Raw genomic sequence first — 20,445 nt, 5'->3', positions numbered from 1 at the left:
ATTAGAAAAAAAAGGAAGTGATCATGGGCTTACCTCAGGTCTCTATTTGCAAAATTCTTCAAGAGGAGGGGTGTTCTTGTTCATGAATGCAGTTGGTTTCCAAGGGGTTCTTTCGAAAATGGATCTGAAACTCGTCTGTCATTTCTTGCACCAGAGTACTGTGTTGAAAAAAAAAACACAGGTTATCAGATAACACTCATTTTACTTATGGGATCATATACCTTTCAGTATACTGTTTCCTGTAAAACCAGGACCACAACATTATCAAGTTATTTGCCTCAACCTTTTCAGAAGGTGACAGAAACATGCAGTGGAGTATCAAGTATTGGATACCGTAGTGTGGATGAGGAAATAAAAATGAAATAACTGCTTACTTGTGCTCAGGTGCATGTGCTTATACATATTGATTAAACAGATATTACTGTGACTGTAGAAAAGAACAGTTGAAACAACCCTGTGCTTTTGTGAACAAAAAACAATTGACAAGTGGCTCTATCCCATCACCCCCCTTCCCTCCGTCGCGATATAACCTTGAACGGTTGAAAACGACGTTAAACACCAAATAAAGAAAGAAAGAAACAACCCTGTTACGTTGTGGCAAACTATTTACCTCCCACTGTTATAATGTGCAGTGGCGGAGAGAGTGGCAGGGAAAACACACAGGATCGCAGGTCGCCAAGTGGAGGTCACGCTTTTCCAACCCCCCAAGCCAAGGCCTACGTATCCTGAGAAGCTGCTGTTCAAGAACATCGCGGACGGCACTGCGCGCGACTGCCTCTGTATGTACCTGGAACGTATCACAGGTCTGGATCCTGCCGAAGTTTTGTACGGGGACGAAGTGGGAACCGTACTGGTCACCTTTGACCATGAGCCAGGTATGTGAAATGCCTGCTCCAATGAGGGGGCACCTGCCAATAAAGGACAACTTTTAGTGTCCCTTTCTCTGTTAACTTTATGAAACTGTCATGAAAGGACACCTTAAGTGAACAGACAGCTCAAGTTGGTCCCAAGGGTTCCGCTCATTACAGTAATTGCTGTAGTTTGATGCTGCATTTGAAAAATGCAAACATGAAGTACTGTGACATGTTAAAGGGCAGCTGTCGGGTTGCCTGGTCTCAAAAATGCGCGGAGTCGCGTGCAAAAACGCGTTTAAGAGTTTTCCGAGTTGATTCAACTAAAGACTGTTGATTTGGTCCAGAAGAAGACACTTTCATCATTAGTTTAAAACCATTAAAATGCGTGAAACTTTCTGCTAGTTCTCACAATCCGCAAAAAAACGAAGCAGTTGGCAGGCCGAAACGACTCAAAATCCGCGACCGACAACTCTGTCAGCACAAGAAAGACGCCGCAGCGTTAGCCTTGCTGTGACGTCACTCGAGGAAGCCGATAAGGCCGCTGTGAAGTTTACAGTACAATGTAGACTACAGCTGGACATCTGTAATGCTGTACGCGTGATTGATTCTTGCACAAAGTAAAGTATTAGGATGGTAATATCTTCTCAAGACCCACGTTCACATTTTCTCTTCTTTGATCTGACCGACTGCAACCTTTACAAGTCATTTCTAAAGTGGTTCACATGCTGTTGCTACTCCTCCAGTCCACCCGGTTAAACCATAAAGTTGCTCAACCACAGACCCTCGTGTCCCTTGTCAGCAGACACTGTACACTTATGAAGAAGGTCCGCTTGAGGTGTCACACCAATTACCGTGTACGTGTGAGGTACTGAATTCAAGACAAAAGCCAACTCTGTCGGTGGGAAAATCTAGGAAAGAGATGATGATAATACATCTTCAGTTACTCACTCAAGTAGATAGACGAGATAAGATAAAGGGAAGAGAGACGGAGACAAAGATGAAACAGTGGATCTAGTGTGGAAAATGGGGGAGGGGGGTTCGGCCGCAAAAAATCAAAGATGAATTTGTCAAACTGTGTTTGTGATGGTTATCGTGTGTGTGTGTGTGTGTGTGTGTGTGTGTGTCTGTCTGTGTGTGTGTGTGTGTGTGTGTGTGTGTGTGTGTGTGTGTGTGCCACGGTGTGATAACACGTATGTGTGTGTGTGTGTGTGTGTATATGTGTGATAACACGTGTGTGTGTGTCTGTGTGTGAGTGTGTTTGTGTGTGTGTGTTTGTGTTCCTCGACGCGTGACAATATCTGCCAATAAGTTGAACAAAAACAGGGTTCAAGTGGAACAAAAGCAGGAGGGGGATGGAAGACATGTTATGAACTCCGTTTTTTACTGCGAAATTTTGGCCTGAGAGAAGTCACCCCATCCTAAGTTTCTCTTCACCTACCCGTGAAGTATGCTTGAGGGCTTGACTAGACAACCCGATTGCGCCCATTACACGGCATAAAGAGAGCACCGTTCAACCCGGCCGATTCCGCGACTGACGTCACGCGTCCAAGGGAAGTAATTTTCGAGCGGGCTGCATTGACTCGGCCAAGAATGCAAACTTTCTTCGATTAAAGACATTGTAGCATGTCTAAAGTCTTCGGACTTGTGTTATCAAGCTGTCAAAATCACCAAGTAACTTTTAAGTATAGTTTCAGTTACATGATAACTCATTCTAAGGAACAGATTTTGAGAGCCACAACCCGACAGCTGCCCTTTAAGCTTCCCTCACTCATGAACTTGTGCTGTGAGGGCACCCAATCAAAACATTATAATGTTAAATGTTTTGTCTGTTCAGTCTCACTGCTGTGCTCTTCTTGATATGCATTTATCATTCCAAAAATAAATCCCCTAGTGTAGACATTTTTTGGTTGTCTGTTCTCCTGGACATACCTTGTTACACACACACACACACACACACACACACACACACACACACACACACACACACACACACACACACACACACATTAAAATGGCAACATACATGTGTTTTCCCTTAGATCTAGTCAAGACTGCACAGTTCTGCCAGAAGAGGAAGTTGGAAGGACGGCAGCTGACTGTGGCCAAGGTTCCAATCTCCAACTGTCTGCTTGTGGAAAATCTCAATGACAGGACGACAGAGGACACTGTGGAGCTGTACTTTGAGAACAAGCGCAGTGGAGGGGGTGCTGTGGAGAAAGTAGAGATGGTGCCAGAGGAGAACAAGTGTTTCGTCTTCTTTGAAGATCATGATGGTGAGTTATGGCTGTGAAATTTGGATTAGGAGATGCAAATGAAACTTCTGTGTGCATATAAAATTTGCTATACTCATATCTTGGATGACTTGTTATTTAGAAACTCTAATGTCCTGTCCATCTGTTTATTTTGATGACAGCGTTTGAAGTTAACACCAATTTGTTTTATCCGCAACAAGCTTCTGGTGATTACTGAACTACAGATGTAGTACATTAAGTTGGTAGTGAGAGGAAATCTTCTAGACTTAATGACTCCCTCTATCTACTTTCAGCAGACAATATTTTGGTTAAAATTTGTTCATCTGTGTCTGTCCCTCTGTCTGCATGTTCATGCATTTGTCTGTCTGTCTATACATGTCTGCATCTCGATTTATGTCTGCCTGTTTTTTCCACGAGTGTACATCCACAGACATTGTATATTTGACTTTCAGTTCTAGACGGAGTGCTGCAGAAGCCACACAAGATTGATGGGGCTCAGCTGTCGGTGAAACGCTACATGGAGTGTCTGGGTCAGTCTGGGGGAAGTCAGGACCCCACCGCATTCACCGCACCCAAGCCTGTGGTGATGACCAACGTAGATCCTTACAAAGTTGCCTTTCTCCGTCAGTCCCAGGAAATTAAGGCCGGCTTTCTTCAGCAGCTCTCCAACAGCCATGCAGAGGTGAAGTTTGAGGGGGACAACTTAAGCATCGCTTGCAGCCTGAACCCGTCAGTCCCCAAGGCTCGCATCCTTGCTCGCACCTGGGCCACGGATGTCCAGCAGGTAGCGGGAGAGTTTCTGGGGATGATTGACGTCCTCAAGCGTCATCTGGTGCAGCAGATTTGGCCTGAAGTGGAGACTGTTGTGAGGTCGGCAAACATCGCCAGCCCTAAAGGAGCCACGTTTTTTTTAGTGCCAGAGGAGAGTGCCTTTGTTGTGGTTGGCATGAAGAGCATCGCTAAAGAGCTCCTTGACAAGATCAACACTGTGGCCACAGCGGCGGTGGAGGAGGCTATCGAGATTCGTGAGGTGAAAAAAACCAACACCTAGTATGAGAAACACGTATATGATTACGTGTGTGTGTGTGTGTGTGGGGGGGGGGGGTTCGCACGTTCAAATCTATCATTCTTGTCTTGAAAATAGTTCCAAAAGCTTTCAACATACAACATTCTTAACTGAAGTGTTCCACTTTCTAACACAATTCTTAGAACCGTTTTGAACACAGCATGACATCTATATATATATACGACTTGTGTCTCTGTGTCTGTGTGTCTGTTCACGATGCGCGGCCAAGGTTCTCGATGGATCTGTTTCAAATTTGGTGGCCATATTCACGTACACCCGGGACACAACCTGGTCGATGAGATATTTCAACACGTGCTCTCAGCGCGCAGCGCTGAACCGATTTAGTTTTTTTTATCTGGATCCACTACCAGTAACTCTTCCTTATCTTCTCCAGTGTTTTCAGCGTTTACCTCCCTTCCTTCGTATGGCGCGCTACGGTATGAGAAGCAGCTTCGGATATTCCCGTTCCGTTACTATTTTTAGAAGGTCACCGCAGTGTCCAGAACGCTTTCCTTGCACCCGTAAGTTGTCCTCACTGTAAAAGTGCAAAGGTCGAATCAATTTATAGCCACGCGAAAAATACACTGTCATCTATCTCTATATATTTATACATATAGATATATATATACGGCTTCTCTGTGTGTGTGTGTGTGTGTTTGTGTGGGTGTGTGTGTGTGTGTGTGTGTGTGTGTGTGTGTATGTGTGTGTGTGTTTGTGTGGGTGTGTAGGCAACACCTGTGTATTGTAGAGTTCTGTGTGTGATGTGGTCTGGTGGCTTTGATGTGGCTGTTAACTGAGTGGCTCCCGCCATCCCTCCTGATTCTAGCGACTACCCTCTAGACAACATATCCTCACCCTAGGCCCACTAGTCGCCAAACTGTACATATTGTTTTTATTACCACGGCCTTCGTGGCTTACATCTTAATCCTTTTATTTGTAAAAAGTTTTGAGATTTATTGTTCGTGTTCCTCTTACTTGCTCATCTATTTGGTTTTATTGGTGATCCTGAAAGGTTCCACTTTTTAACTCGATTTGAATTAAAAAAAAAAATCATTTTACAAACCCGTTATTCAAGATATAGAATACAGACTTATAATTCTTACCAAGAAACATCTTAACTACTTTTCATTTTAACAAATTCCACAGAGCATTATCAACTCAACCCCACCCCCTGCCCTCCTCTCCTTATTTTTTGTTTCTTTCTTTCCTCTTTTTGAAAGCGGACAAACACTCAAGTCCTTAATGGCTCAAAACCGTAGGACTTTTAATATTAATTTTAACTGTGGCTGTTAACTACTTTTCATTTTAACGAATTCCACAGAGCATTATCATCTCAACCCCACCCCCTGCCCCCTCCTCTCCTTATTTTTTTTATGAAAGCGGACAAACACTCAAGTCCTTAATGGCTCAAAACCGTAGGACTTTTAATATTAATTCTAAGTGGCTGTATGTTCTTTTTTTTTTTTTTTTTCATTCAAACAATTTTATTCACATAAATAACAACAATTAACAATATCTCATACAATGAATTAAATACAACTTATCGAGAACAACAAGCTAACTTTTTTAACGTTTTGTTCTTCGAACACTCACACAAAAATGCTTCTTATCTGTAACTGCCTATTAAAAATACTTTCCAACGGTAAAAACGAATTTGTTTTTTTATATATACTTACGCACATCTTTCCGATTAAGATAATGTGGTTCAATTTATACATAGTTGCCTTTCTCACCATTACAAAATGCATACCAAATAAAACATCACTAACATTCAAAATAATCTTAATTTCTAAAGTACGAAAAATAAATTCTTCAATAAACTTCCAGAATTTGTATACAACCGGGCATTCAAAAAAGAAGTGTTCAATGAAATCAGTTACACCACAGCAGTAATTACATTTATTAGTTTCCGTTACTTTCATTTTACACAGGAGAATGTTGGTCGGATAAATGTTGTGCATAATTTTCCAGTGTAAAACTCTTAATCTAGTCTCTTGTGTTGACTGATAGGCAACTATCCAGGATCGTTCATCAATTTCTACATTAAACTTTCTCTTCCAAAATCCTCCGGAACATGGTACATCTGTTTTCATATTAATAATCTCTTTCCTGTATTCGCTGGCACTTAACACATTTTTGCCGTTAAACAGTGGTAAGGTAATACAAACATCATCAGTCATATTTACAGCATTTTTCCTCATAAATAATGACACAGCAGCTTTTACAACATTATATTCAAGAATTCGGTTTGGCGAATATCCAATCAAATCACATATATCTTGATATGATAATATATCTCCCGAACGTACAATGTCAGTTAATACCAATACACCTCGTTGTATCCAACTCTCAAAAAATAAAACTTTGCCACTATACGTTATGCATGCATTATTCCATAATAAAATCGGCCCGATTGTCCCACGATCGTAGTGGTTATTATCCAGCCAATATTTTAATACTGCTTTCCAAAAGTGTGATTTCACTAGGTCTAACCCTTTAAATCTTGCACTGTTTACATTCGATAAGAAACATTCAAAATGTTTTCCAAAACGCAAATACATCATCTTTGGAGTGAAACTCCAATTATCATTTTCATTTGATGTAGTAAGTTGTGAAACCCATTGTAATAAAAAAGAGATTTGCATTTGCCTAATATCGATCATTTTTAAACCACCTTTTTCAATTTTAAAACATAAAACGCTTCTTTTCACCTTTTCAAAGGCCTTCCGATTACAATCTCTTTTTCGCCACAAAAATCTAAACAATAAGGTATTGACTTCATTCAAAACACAGTCAGGTAATACAAACGCTTGCATAATATACACAAATTGTGAAATTAAAAACGTTTTCACAATACATATTTTCCCTACAATGCTCAAATTTCGCTTCTCCCATGCACATATCAATCGCTTAATATTCCTTATTCTTCCAGTCCAGTTATCTTCTACCAAAGAAGCACTCTTATCATGACAAAAATACACACCCAAAATCTACAACTTTTTCTTCCAAAAAAAATTATAAAATGTTTCATCACAATTTTTCCTACTACCCAACCACATCGCCTCAGACTTCCTCTTATGTATCCGTAAACCTGAAAAGCTAGAAAAGTCATTCATTATTTCGAGTGCACAACACATACCAATGTCATCCTTTAAAAAAAGGGTGATATCGTCTGCATACAGGGCAATTTTAATAACGGTTGCAATATCAACATTATTCCATAACGAGATTCCTCTAATACGTCTACTCTGTCTTATTTTTGATGCCAACAATCCAATGGCCAGTACAAAGTCCAAACATGAAAACCAGGCCCTTCAATCAGGGGTGGGCTTATGATATGCTGGGTGATCTTAGAATAACCCATTTTAGCGGATGAGCGTATGATACGAAGAGCGGGGCACGAGGTGAGTGTCTGCAGAAAAAATGTAATAACTCCTAAAATACTAATTATCCTGCAACCATATTACAGTTGTCAAAACCCGAAATGTAGCGCTACTTATTCACGTTGCTCTTTTTACAAAAAAATGCGTATCTATTGAATAACTATCCAAAACATAAGGCAGGTCGCTGATTTGTGGTCGGGTGCTCTTATGAAATACCCCCTGTGCGCTTATGATAGCTTGATTTTTCGGATCGGATGCGCTTATGACTGGTTTTTCGCTGCGCTGCCTAGTTTTTTGCTTGATGACCTGAATGATCTTAATTAAATGTTCTCATTAACAGATCATGGATTATAGATGTTACCATTGTGGAGAAGGGTTCTCCATCTTCAAAGAAATCATAACCCACACAGTTGAAAAACATAAAGCACATAAGCTTCGGTATTGTTTTGTTCAGCTTAACACGGAGACAGGCAAGCGGAGGCTATGCACAAAAGCATTCGATTTTTCACCAAAAGAGTGCGCTGAGAAAGGCTGCAAAATAGTTGCAACCGATCAAAACAAAATAATAGTGGATAAAATTCCAAATTCCATTGGGCTTACTCCAGCATCTCAGAATGGCAATCAAGAGGCTCAAGAGCCTACGCCAGTGTCTCAGAATGACGATAAACATCCCCAAGAGCACACTCCTAGTGCGGTTAACTATTTTGTGAATAACCTTGCCGAAAAGGCTGGACAAATTCTGGCTGAAAACGGCTTGATAAGTGAATGGATTAGTTTTCATCAAATGATAATTCAAGGACATTTTCCCCTTGATAATATTGCCTTTCGGTTATTTCTTGACGTTGTGAACTATTACGCCACTGGAGACAAAAAAAGAATGAGATACAGTAAAGAGTCCCTTCTGTTTTGGCACACAGGCTATCGCTTATTCCATGGCAGATTCATTCGCTTCATGAATGGAAGAGAAGCTGAAGAAGATAGAAAGCTGGCACAACATGGGGACAATCTTTTGACAAGTGCTGGAGCGGATACGCGTATTTGGATGACCTCCAATCCTGGGCACACTTGGATTTTAACCGATTGACTGTTTCTTTCTTCATGACAGACGATTTACGCAGGTCCTGTACTCTGGAGCTGAGGATTTTTACAACGGAGTGCAGGTCAGCAGGTTGCAAGTCCTTGTTTTTTACCTTTGCGATTTTCTCTTTGATAATGTGAAGTTCCTCCTCTTTTCTTGAAACGTTTTCGTTGTATGTCGGTGGGGTTTCACACCCCCAAAGATCTATGTCACCATGACAGGCTGTTAAAGAGGAATTTATCTTTTTTCCATCAAGGGCAACTTTGACCAGTTTCGATTTGGTGTTTTGAGAAAAGTGTTCCACACATTTATTTTATTTTTTTTTAATTTTATTTACGAGGATTTATATCGCGCACGTATCTCACCACACAAGGCGACTCAAGGCGCATGTTACCTATTAATTTAGTATGCCGGGAGAAATTTTCGGCTTGTTACTGGATTCTTTGGATAATCTCTGAAGGCTGGGTACAGCAACATTTATATTGTATGCTCTGTCAAAATCACATTTTTCACTTTTTGTCTTGGTTCTTTTCACTCCAGGTTCTCTCATAGATCTGTATCCACTCCAGGTTTGGTCTCAGCTTCTGTCATATCCACTCGATCTTCTGTTTCATCTGTATCCGCTCCAGGTTTGGTCTCAGCTTCTGTCATATCCACTCGATCTTCTGTTTCATCTGTATCCACTCCAGGTTTGGTCTCAGCTTCTGTCATATCCACTCGATCTTCTGTTTCATCTGTATCCACTCCAGGTTTGGTCTCAGCTTCTGTCATATCCACTCGATCTTCTGTTTCATCTGTATCCACTCCAGGTTTGGTCTCAGCTTCTGTCATATCCACTCGATCTTCTGTTTCATCTGTATCCACTCCAGGTTTGGTCTCAGCTTCTGTCATATCCACTCGATCTTCTGTTTCATCTGTATCCACTCCAGGTTTGGTCTCAGCTTCTGTCATATCCACTCGATCTTCTGTTTCATCTGTATCCACTCCAGGTTTGGTCTCAGCTTCTGTCATATCCACTCGATCTTCTGTTTCATCTGTATCCACTCCAGGTTTGGTCTCAGCTTCTGTCATATCCACTCGAACTTCTGTTTCATCTGTATCCGCTCCAGCACCTGTCAAAAGATTATCCCCATGTTGTGCCAGCTTTCTATCTTCTTCAGCTTCTCTTCCATTCGTGAAGCGAATGAATCTGCCATGGAATAAGCGATAGCCTGTGTGCCAAAACAGAAGGGACTCTTTACTGTATCTCATTTTTTTTGGTCTCCAGTGGCGTAATAGTTCACAACGTCAAGAAATAACCGAAAGGCAATATTATCAAGGGGAAAATGTCCTTGAATTATCATTTGATGAAAACTAATCCATTCACTTATCAAGCCGTTTTCAGCCAGAATTTGTCCAGCCTTTTCGGCAAGGTTATTCACAAAATAGTTAACCGCACTAGGAGTGTGCTCTTGGGAATGTTTATCGTCATTCTGAGACACTGGCGTAGGCTCTTGAGCCTCTTGATTGCCATTCTGAGATGCTGGAGTAAGCCCAATGGAATTTGGAATTTTATCCACTGTTATTTTGTTTTGATCGGTTACAACTATTATGCAGCCTTTCTCAGCGCACTCTTTTGGTGAAAAATCGAATGCTTTTGTGCATAGCCTCCGCTTGCCTGTCTCCGTGTTAAGCTGAACAAAACCGAAGCTTATGTGCTTCATGTTTATCAACTGTGTGGGTTATGATTTCTTTGAAGATGGAGAACCCTTCTCCACAATGGTAACATCTATAATCCATGATCTGTAAAATGAGAACATTTAATTAAGATCATTCAGGTCATCAAGCAAAAAACTAGGCAGCGCAGCGAAAAACCAGTCATAAGCGCATCCGATCCGAAAAATCAAGCTATCATAAGCGCACAGGGGGGTATTTCATAAGAGCACCCGACCACAAATCAGCGACCTGCCTTGTGTTTTGGATAGTTATTCAATAGATACGCATTTTTTTGTAAAAAGAGCAACGTGAATAAGTAGCGCTACATTTCGGGTTTTGACAACTGTAATATGGTTGCAGGATAATTAGTATTTTAGGAGTTATTACATTTTTTCTGCAGACACTCACCTCGTGCCCCGCTCTTCGTATCATACGCTCATCCGCTAAAAAGGGTTATTCTAAGATCACCCAGCATATCATAAGCCCACTCCTGATTGAAGGGCCTGAAAACGGGCACCCTTGACGAATCCCGGCTTTCACATCAAAAAAATCAGACAACCATCCACAATACTGCACTGAGCTAACCGTGTCGTTCATTAACACAGTCACCCATTGAACAAATTCTGGCCCAAACCCGAATTTTTGAAAGGTTTTAATAATAAACTCTTTTGAAATACTATCGTACGCTTGAACACAGTCAATTGCGACCAACAGACCAGGTTGATTTAACTCGTGTGACTGTTCGATTACATCATCAATTAGCCTTAATATTGTAGATACTTTTCTGCCTTTAATGTAACCGACTTGATCTTTCTGAACAATATCACCAATAACGCTTCCTAACCTTTTTGCCAAACACTTGGCTATCAGTTTATAATCGCTGTTTGTAAGGGAGATGGGTCTCCAGTTCTTTAATTCATTTTTAGGCAAATCCTTTCCCTTGTGTATAAGGGTAATGACAGCTTTGCGCTGCGTGGAGGACAATTTTCCATCGTCAAAACTTGCATTAAAAGACGCAATTAACAATGTTCTGATGCGGGTCCAAAACACTTTCAAAAATTCTACAGTAATACCATCAACCCCAGGGGCCGACCCAGATTTCATTTGTTTAAGTGCAGCGAGAGCTTCGTTTTCAGTTATATGTTCTGGCCTTCCTCTGAAAAGCCATAACAGTTTAAAAGGGCTTAGAGATAAGCTCTAAATTTCTCAATCCTGTTTGAGTGGACTTCGCCTCCAAAGGTGAATGTGGTGTTTCGGCACATTCGGCGTCGTCGACAAGGATGGAACACGACATGATATGATCAGGAATGGCATTATGGCCACTGAATCATTTTCCTGCTGTTCCCATTCCACGAATCTGGGTAGGACCTAAGCTTGGTGGGTCCATGGTTCGGATCCGGCGAAGCCGGTCGTACGGTGCGCCACTCAAGCCGGGTATTCGGCTCTACTTCTTCCCGGCGAATCCGGCGAAGCGGGTATTCATCTAGTATTATATAGTTCTACTAGCAAACGAGTCCATAATTATGGTAAGTTACACTAGTGTTCAAATGAAAGAAAGGATTTTTTTGTTGTTAAAGCCCCACTCCGCCTGACATAAGGTTTACAAAACGATGGAATCTTTCACAAAACAAGAGGCGAAGCCATCAAGGCTCACGTAAGAAATCGACAAACAGTAACACAAACTCAATCACTCCGTCACACACACACACACACACACACACACACACACACACACACACACACACACACACACACACACACACACAGAAAGAGCATAAACTGTTTCATAGGTGAAACTGTGCAAGAAAGTGAGACACTAGATCTAGATCTGTCTGTCTGCATGTACACTAGTCTCGGCCCGCTCAAAATAATAATGACCGAGACTTTCAGTACTTCCTTCGCGTGACGTCTAACCCTCTTACATCATAATGTGACGTCAATGTAATGTGACGTCTTCAAATGTTAGAGTTTCTACCACAGACATACACACGCACGCACGCAAGCACGCACGCACATACGCACATACGCACGCACGCACAGACAGACAAAGTTACGATCGCATAGGCTACACTTACGTGAGCCAATAAGCAATTCTAACCTAATGGAACACATGCACTCACAATAGCATTAACAGCATTGAATGACACAGTTGGCTTGAATGGCTATTTACCGTGCGTAAACCACACATCAGTTCTCGTTGTTTATTCAACCCCCGAGTCAACGTGGCCCCGTGTGACCAACTTTCCTTTTTTGAAGTTACATACGTGATGAATTTAGTCGTCCGTTTGTGGTTTCAATACGAATCTGTATCTGCGATAGCATGTTTTTATGTAAGCCTACCTCTGAATTAAAAACACAACAAATGACTGATAGTGACACATAACAGAGTGGTGGCATTTTCAAAGAAACCAGCGGTTATTGGAAGATTTGCCTGCTTGGGCAATGGTAAGATGCAGCTCATTTGATGTAATAATACCCCTGTCGCGGAAGTACGTGTGTATGCGCGCAATACTCAATCTATAGCAACTAACAGTATCAAATAGTTGAAATCTCAGTCGACCAGCATTTTAAAAAGCCAAAGTTGTATTGTTTTCGATAGCGCACTTCCCCGTCATCAATTCAAAAGAGCTGCAAGTTGCATGCACCAGTCGACTCATTCACCCAGTTTGCTTGAAATACATCCGGGCTTTCTTTCTTTCTTTATTTGGTGTTTAACGTCGTTTTCAACCACGAAGGTTATATCGCGACGAGGGAAAGGGGGAGATGGGATAGGGGAAAGGGGGGAGATGGGATCTTCTTCTTCTTCTTCTTGGCGTTCGCAGAGGTTACACAATCAGTCCAGCACTGGTGATAAATGTTGTCGTTTTCTCCAACTCCTGTCGACTGCCGTATAGTTTGGTCTGCAAGGGAGTTGGTGACGGCCACACTTCTTTTCGTTCCTCATCTAGTAAGGGACATCGCTGTAAGATGTGTTCCGCTGTTTGGTCCTCTTGACCGCAGGCACAGGTTGGTGATGGCGCCAGCTTGAACTTTCGGTTCATGTGAGCATTGAGCCTGTTGTGGCCAGTACGCAGCCTGATGAGGTTGACTTGCTGCTCTCTGGACATTGTGTGGTAGTCATCTCTGTTTGTCCTTGGCCTCATCAATGCCTTTATGATTGTCTTCTGCTCACTAAAGCTGACACTGTTTTCAGGTTGGTCTTCCACGGCTCCTTCTTTTGCCAGCTCATCTGCCCTTTCATTTCCTGGTATCCCACAGTGTGCTGGTATCCACTGGAGGACAACTCTTCTGGTTTGTCTGACCATCTGTAATGCTTTGGCCAGCTGTGGGAGTTTGTCGTTCTCTAGGGCCTGAAGGACTGAAAGGGCGTCCGAGAGAAAGACAACTTGGTAGCAAGGGTCTGCGGAGTCCTGAACGAAGGAGGCGGCCTGCATGAGAGCTTCTGCTTCTGCTTTATAGTTTGTGCAGTGTTTGCCAGTGGCAACGCTGGATGTAGCTGTATGTCCCCCAGGGAACTGGATGAGAATGCCTGCACCTCCATTGAGCACGGCGTTAGTTGCTGATCCATCGGTGTATACATGGATCCACGCCTCTTTTGGGTACTGTTCGTCGATCAGGGCTAAGGTGAGTGCCTGTCGAGCTGTGTCATTCTGATCTTCTCCTGAGGTAACATGTGGAACACTGGTGCAGATCTGGATGCCTGGTTTCTCTGTTGCCTTGGGGGTTTCCTCTTCTTCTTGAGTCAGAGGTAGAGTGTTCTGTGGAAGGACTTCCCTGTACTGTCGAGAAAGTCTCTTGCTCTCGTGTACAAAACTGCTCCGTTTAAGCCGGTTCTTGGTGAGGTTGCTCAGTCTGTGCTTCATGGGGTGGTCGGGTAGGCACTTGAGCTTCTCGGCCTGTACCATAGTCTTGGCTTCTCTTCTCTGACAGAGGGGTTGGATGGTGGTAAGCTTCTCCATTTCCTTGATGGGCGTGGATTTCATTGCACCGGTGATGAGTCGGAGGGCCTGGTTTTGCACACGGTCAAGGCTCTGCAGGTTTGTCTTGGCTGAGGTTGACCACGCTGTGGAGCCGTACTCGAGGTGGGGTCTGATTGTTCCCTGGTATACTGTCTTCAGTATCTTCTCGTTCGCTCCCCAGGTGGTACCTGCCAGCTTCCTGAGTATGGCTAGCTTGCGCCGGGCCTTCGTCTCTGCCTGTGCAATGTGTGGTTTCCAGGTCTGCCGTCTATCAAAGGTGACACCAAGGTACGTTGCTTCTTCATCCTCTCTCAGAGGAGTTCCACCAAGCCTAATGGTTCCGGCTTTCTGCTTTGGCGACAGTGTGAATAGGGTGGTGGAGGATTTCTCCTTGTTGATGGAGACGCACCAATCTTCTGCCCATGCGTTCAGCCTATCTGCCGCTTGCTGCATTCTGTAGGTGGCAGTACTTGCGTGCTCCTCCTTGCACCAGATCACAAGGTCGTCTGCGTAGAGAGCAGCTTTGATCCCCTTGGGCATCTCAGACACCAGATCGTCGATGAAGAGAAGGAAGAGTGTGGGGGAGAGGACTCCGCCCTGAGGGACGCCATGACGAAGGAGGAACTTCTTGCTTTTGGTCTGGTCGACGTTAACTCTTGCCCTGCGGTTATAGAGGTAAGAGCGAATCCACTGGTACATGTTGCTGGACACGCCTTTCCTCAGCAGTTTTACAAGGAGTCCATCTTTCCAGACCTTGTCAAAGGCCTTCTGAAGATCTATCCAGGTGACGAAGACCAGCTTCTGTTCCTGAAAGGCATCTTCAACTTCTTGCGCCAGGTAAGTGACCTGATCTTCAGTGCTGCGGAACTGTCGGAATCCAGCTTGTTCAGGGGCGAGGAGGTTCCTGGATTCCAGGTACCACCTGAGGCGCTCGTTCACAATTCTCTCCAGGGTCTTCACAACACAGCTGGTGAGGCTGATTGGGCGATAGCTGGTGGCCTTCTTTGGATCCTTCCCTTTTATTAAGATGGGGATTATGATCGCTTCTCGCCAGAGTTGTGGTAGCGATCCTTCTTGCCAGCTGCTGTTGAAGACCTCGAGTAGCTTGTTCTCTGCTGCACTACCAAGGTGGGTTAGCATCTCGTTGGTGATGCCGTCTGGGCCAGGGGACTTCTTCGCCTTTGACTTTTTCAGAGCTGAGTGCAGCTCGTGGAGTGTGAGTGGTTGACTCATGGCGTCCACTGTCGACTGTCTGGCAGGTCTCTCTCTTTTCTCTCTTCTTGCTTCTCTCTGTTTCTCGGGGCTAACATGGAGGTTGCTCTCAGCTGCATAGCTTTCAGCAAATTGGTTGGCAGCATGCTTTCCAGTTAGCACCTTCCCGTTCTCTTCTAATGTGATCTTTCCTCTGCTGGTGTTCTCATCATTCAACTGCTTGGTGAGCCTCCAGAGCTTTCTGCCATCCTTCTCAAGGTTCAGAGAGCTTGTTTTCTCTTGCCAGCTTCTCCGTCTTGCCTGTAGCTTCTTTTTGAGAAATTTGGCTTTGGCTTCCTGGAGGCGGATGTTGTTGTTTTGTGACGGGTTGACTTCTGCTTCTCTTCTGGCGTCTGCCAGATCATCATCCAGTTCCTGCAATTCATTGCTCCAGTAGGGCTTATAGTCTCTCCTGGCACCCCTGGGAATGGACTCACGCGCTGCTCTGAGGATGCTCATGTTGAAGTCCTTCGCCACCATGTTGATGTCTCGACCCTCGACTCTGATGTCTTTGGTGAGTTCGCTGGTGCGGTGTCTAAAGAGGAACCAGTTCGCTCTTTTGTAGTTCCACCGCGGGAAGGAAGCTTCAGTGCAGGACTCCATGCCCAGGGTCAAAAAGACTGGCCGATGGTCACTTCCACCTAGCTGTTCTCCGACCTCTCTGCTGGTTAGCTGGTGCATGTCTTCCGTGCAGAAGGCTAGGTCAGGAGTTGATGTAGTGTGCCATCTTCTGGAGTAGAATGTGGGGCAGTCAAAGGGACTGTTCAAAAGGATGAGACCTTTGTCGTCCTGCCAGTTCTCCACCTCTTCTCCTCTCCGATCCAGGTGGTCATATCCCCAACTCTGTGAATGACTGTTGAAGTCACCCACCACGATGAAGTTGGAGGCCTTTGCGGGGATCGTGTCAAGGGCGAGGTGTCTATCATTGGGGCAGTAGAAGTTGACAAGATGGAATTCTGATGTCTTCGTCTGGATTCGAATCACCTGATATTCGGAGTCCTCCATGTGCGTTTCTATCAAACAGGCATTGATGTTGTTCCTGATGAGGGTCAGGATTCCTCCTTTGCTTCGGTCTGTTCTGTCGGACCTAAGGCATTGGTAGCCTCTCACTTTGAAGGACTTTTGGGGTGTCAGGTGCGTCTCCTGAATACAGCAGATGTTGATGTTCTTCTCATGCAGGATATGCTCCAACTCTGTCTTCTTGTTCAGGATACTTTCTGCGTTCCAGTGCATGACCTGAAAAGGTCGCTGCTGACTGGGTTTCTTCCTGGTTGTGGTGGTGCCAGTCACTTTCCTCCCGCGTCCCCTGGCGTGACAAGACGGACGGGAGGGACCTCCAGTAGTTGGGGCTGGGTCCCTTTGAGGCATGGGACCCGACGCTGCTCCACCCTGGGGGGTCCTCAATGGGCGAGCGCCATTTCCATCTGTGCTGGTTGATTGTGTCATCATTTGCGTAAGTGCGTGTACCCATGGTTTGTTAGAATGCGCCGTGCGGCCCGGGTCCTCCGTCTTCAGCATTCGGGGTTTTCTGTCGGGGTTACCTCACCCTTAGCTCATGGCCCGTACGTCCTACCCTGAGAGCACAGGGGGGAGGATTTTCCGGGATCCCACCCGGAGCCAGTTTGGTCCGCGGCCGCAAGCGGCTGATCTCCATATCTGAAGACCGTTCCCCTATCCGCCACCCGGGGACGCGCTGGGTTGGGGGTGGTCGCCCCACTGAAAATCCCACACTGGGTTAAGAAAGATCAGCCTGTCCCAGGGAGATGGGATAGAGCCACTTGTTAAGTGTTTCTTGTTCACAAAAGCACTAATCAAAAACTAAAATCTTTACAAACATTGACTATATTCTATACAAGAACCACTTAACAAGGGTTAAAGGAGAAACAGAATCCGTTAGTCGCCTCATACGACATGCGGGGTGCAGAGAAATAAGGATGTGGAAAAGAAGACTTTTGGTAAGTGAAATAAAGGTGATGGATCCAGTCAGGTAGAAATAAGACAACAAGAAAAGAATTGGAAAACTGCAGGGAATAGTAGGGAGAGTTTTCTTGGAAGGAAATATAGGTGAAAGGACTGGTAAGGCAGAAATAAGACAAAAGAAGAGAAGAAACAGAACCGTTAGTCGCCTCTTACGACATGCTGGGTAGCATCCGGTAAATTCTTTCTAGTCCCAACCAATATGGGACTCCCCCTAACCCGCGGGGGGTCATCCGGGCTTCCTACTTTCAAACTTTTAAAAATTCAAACAGTACTGACTTTTTTTTTATAATAAAATAATTATTTTGTGTTTTAACAATGTTTGTGTACAAAGCTGTCAATTCATTAGTTTAGATTTTTAAAGTTAGATTTAGCGCCATAACGAGGCTTCCAATTTGTTTGGGTAGAAATCCGTCTGACCACGCATACATAAATTCTTTGAACAATTATCGCTCTCTATGGAGGGCACCTAGGATGTTTTCTAGGGGTAAGTGTTCAAAACGAAAGCGTGTTTATAATGTGTGTAAAAGCCTGACAGTGTCCGTGGCCAGAAACTGATGGTTTACGCGAGGCGGAGTGGGCCTTTAAATACTGAAGTGGTCAGGATGGTGTGGAACTCACCTGTGACCTTGTTTGAAGGTCATTGAATTGTGTTGCACATATTTGCGCCACTGTAGGCTATGAACATGCAAAATATCAAAGCTCTGCAATCTTTCATCTATGAAGTTTGCAAATGTCTATGTCTGTGGGGAATGCCAAATGATGAATGCAAAATTTAGGGGGCAGGGGTTCAACCGAAAGCGCCGAATGGCTGCCTGAATAGCGGGTTAAAAAGGGTCATACACATAAAAACCCACTCGTGCAAATACATGAGTGAACGTTGGAGTTTCAGCCCATAAGCGAAGAAGAAGGACTGAGAAAGGGGTAGGGGTGGGACAATACATGTAGTTGTGTTTTTTGCTATGGACATGATGTTCATATTCTTACCATAGCTTGGAAAATGAACGGCCTAAAACATTTAAACTTTTAAGTAATTTTCAAATAATCAGAGGTATTTTTGTACTTCTTTAAATAAAAAAACCAACAACCGTCAATTGCACTACGTAAAATTAATTAAAAAAGACGGTACATGTATAAAACATACGAAAGTGCTGTGAACTGTGCCTTTCTTGCTACATTTAACAGGCAATCTATCTACTTTCCCCTTTATATCTCGCAAATGGCTACAACATTCGTACTTAGTCGTTATTGTTATGTTATGGCCTGTGTGTGTGTGTATATGCTTTGAATAAACACTCAACTGCCAGACAAATGAACAGGGACGCTGCACGCCATCAAGATGCGAGCTCAATCTATTCCCCAACTCGAACCGTTTGGAGATAACCATTATACAACATCTGTATCGAACCGTTTGGGGATAACCATTATACAACATCCCCCTTTAAGATTGCGAAGGCAAACTTTGTCGCGCATCTTCCGATATCGATTTCGATGTTCGCGAAGCTTTAAAGTTCACTGAATGTTCGCGAAGTTTTCATATGTCCAATCTGTCTGGCTTCTTGACTGGGCGGCCGCTTCGGGTGTAGACTTGGTTGTCTACTGGCACAGGATCACTGGCGGTGACTGGTTCCGGCATAGCTTGCGGAATGCTGACGTCTCCAGGGTGTTGAGCTTGGACCGGGATCAGCGAGGACACTCCAGGGGTCTGAAAGTCTCTCGTAGCTGCAAGGTCCCGAGGGACAAGGTGTCGTCTGTTTCTTCTCTTGCTGCCACTTGGCGTCTGTACTTCGTAGGAACGAATTAGTCAGTCGGCTAAGGACCGTTTTGGTTACTTTTTGGCGTCACGTTAGCAAACACATTTTTCTGATAGATTTTAACACCACAACACTAAATCTAAAGTTTTGGGGCAATATTCCAAACCAACGGTGAGAAAAACGTTGGTTTGTGTGTATGTTTTCCTTCTTTGGCGTTACTATTCTTGTTTTGAGGGTTGGGTTCATAAAACGGACATAAAACTTAAACCGCTTGACAGAAATTCTATAACTGTAAATCATTCGAAAGGGAAGGCATTCATGTACACGTTTGTGCCACTTAAAATGACGTCATAATCTGTTTATTTTTGTGAACTTGACAAGAAGAGCGGGGTAGTAGTTGCGCTGAGAAGGATAGCACGCTTTTCTGTCCCTCTCTTCGTTTTAACTTTCTGAGCGTGTTTTTAATCCAAACATATCATATCTATATGTTTTTGGAATCAGGAACCAACAAGGAATAAGATGAAAGTGTTTTTAAATTGATTACGAAAATTTAATTTTGATAATAATTTTTATATTTTTAATTTTTAGAGCTTGTTCTTAATCCAAATATAACATATTTATATGTTTTTGGAATCAGCAAATGATGGAGAATACGATGAACGTAAATTTGGATCGTTTTATAAAAAATATATATTTTTACAATTTTCAGATTTTTAATGACCAAAGTCATTGATTAATTTTTAAGCCACCAAGCTGAAATGCAATACCGAAGTCTGGGCTTTGTTGAAGATTACTTGACCAAAATTTCAAACAATTTAATTGAAAAAGGAGAGTGTAACAGTGCCGCCTCAACTTTCACGAAAAGCCGGATATGACGTCATCAAATACATTTATCAAAAAAAAGAAAAAAACGTCTGGGGATATCATTTCCAGGAACTCTCATGTCAAATTTCATAAAGATCGGTCCAGTAGTTTAGTCTGAATCGCTCTACACACACACACAGACACACACACACACACACACACACGCACATACACCACGACCCTCGTCTCGATTCCGTCCTCTACGTTAAAACATTTAGTCAAAACTTGACTAAATGTAAAAAGGAGGAATAATTGTAATCTCACACACACACACACACACACACACACACACACACACACACACACACTTAC

General features: G+C 43.4%; 1 protein-coding gene across 1 annotated transcript in view; it reads left to right on the top strand.

Moving 5' to 3' along the window:
• The window catches only part of LOC138981424 (uncharacterized), a 44,220-nt gene extending 40,063 nt beyond the window's left edge, over window positions 1-4,157 (top strand). The window contains exons 8-10 of the mRNA XM_070354337.1: window positions 633-875; window positions 2,894-3,127; window positions 3,559-4,157. Of these exons, the coding sequence (XP_070210438.1) occupies window positions 633-875; window positions 2,894-3,127; window positions 3,559-4,157 (1,076 nt within the window). The remainder of the gene's footprint in view (window positions 1-632; window positions 876-2,893; window positions 3,128-3,558) is intronic.
• Window positions 4,158-20,445: the final 16,288 nt, after the last annotated feature.

The sequence above is a fragment of the Littorina saxatilis genome, linkage group LG12, assembly GCF_037325665.1.
Source record: "Littorina saxatilis isolate snail1 linkage group LG12, US_GU_Lsax_2.0, whole genome shotgun sequence".
NCBI classification, from domain to species: Eukaryota; Metazoa; Mollusca; class Gastropoda; order Littorinimorpha; family Littorinidae; genus Littorina; species Littorina saxatilis.
Note: the sequence above shows the minus strand (reverse complement) of the source record. Positions and strands in the feature narration are given on the sequence as shown.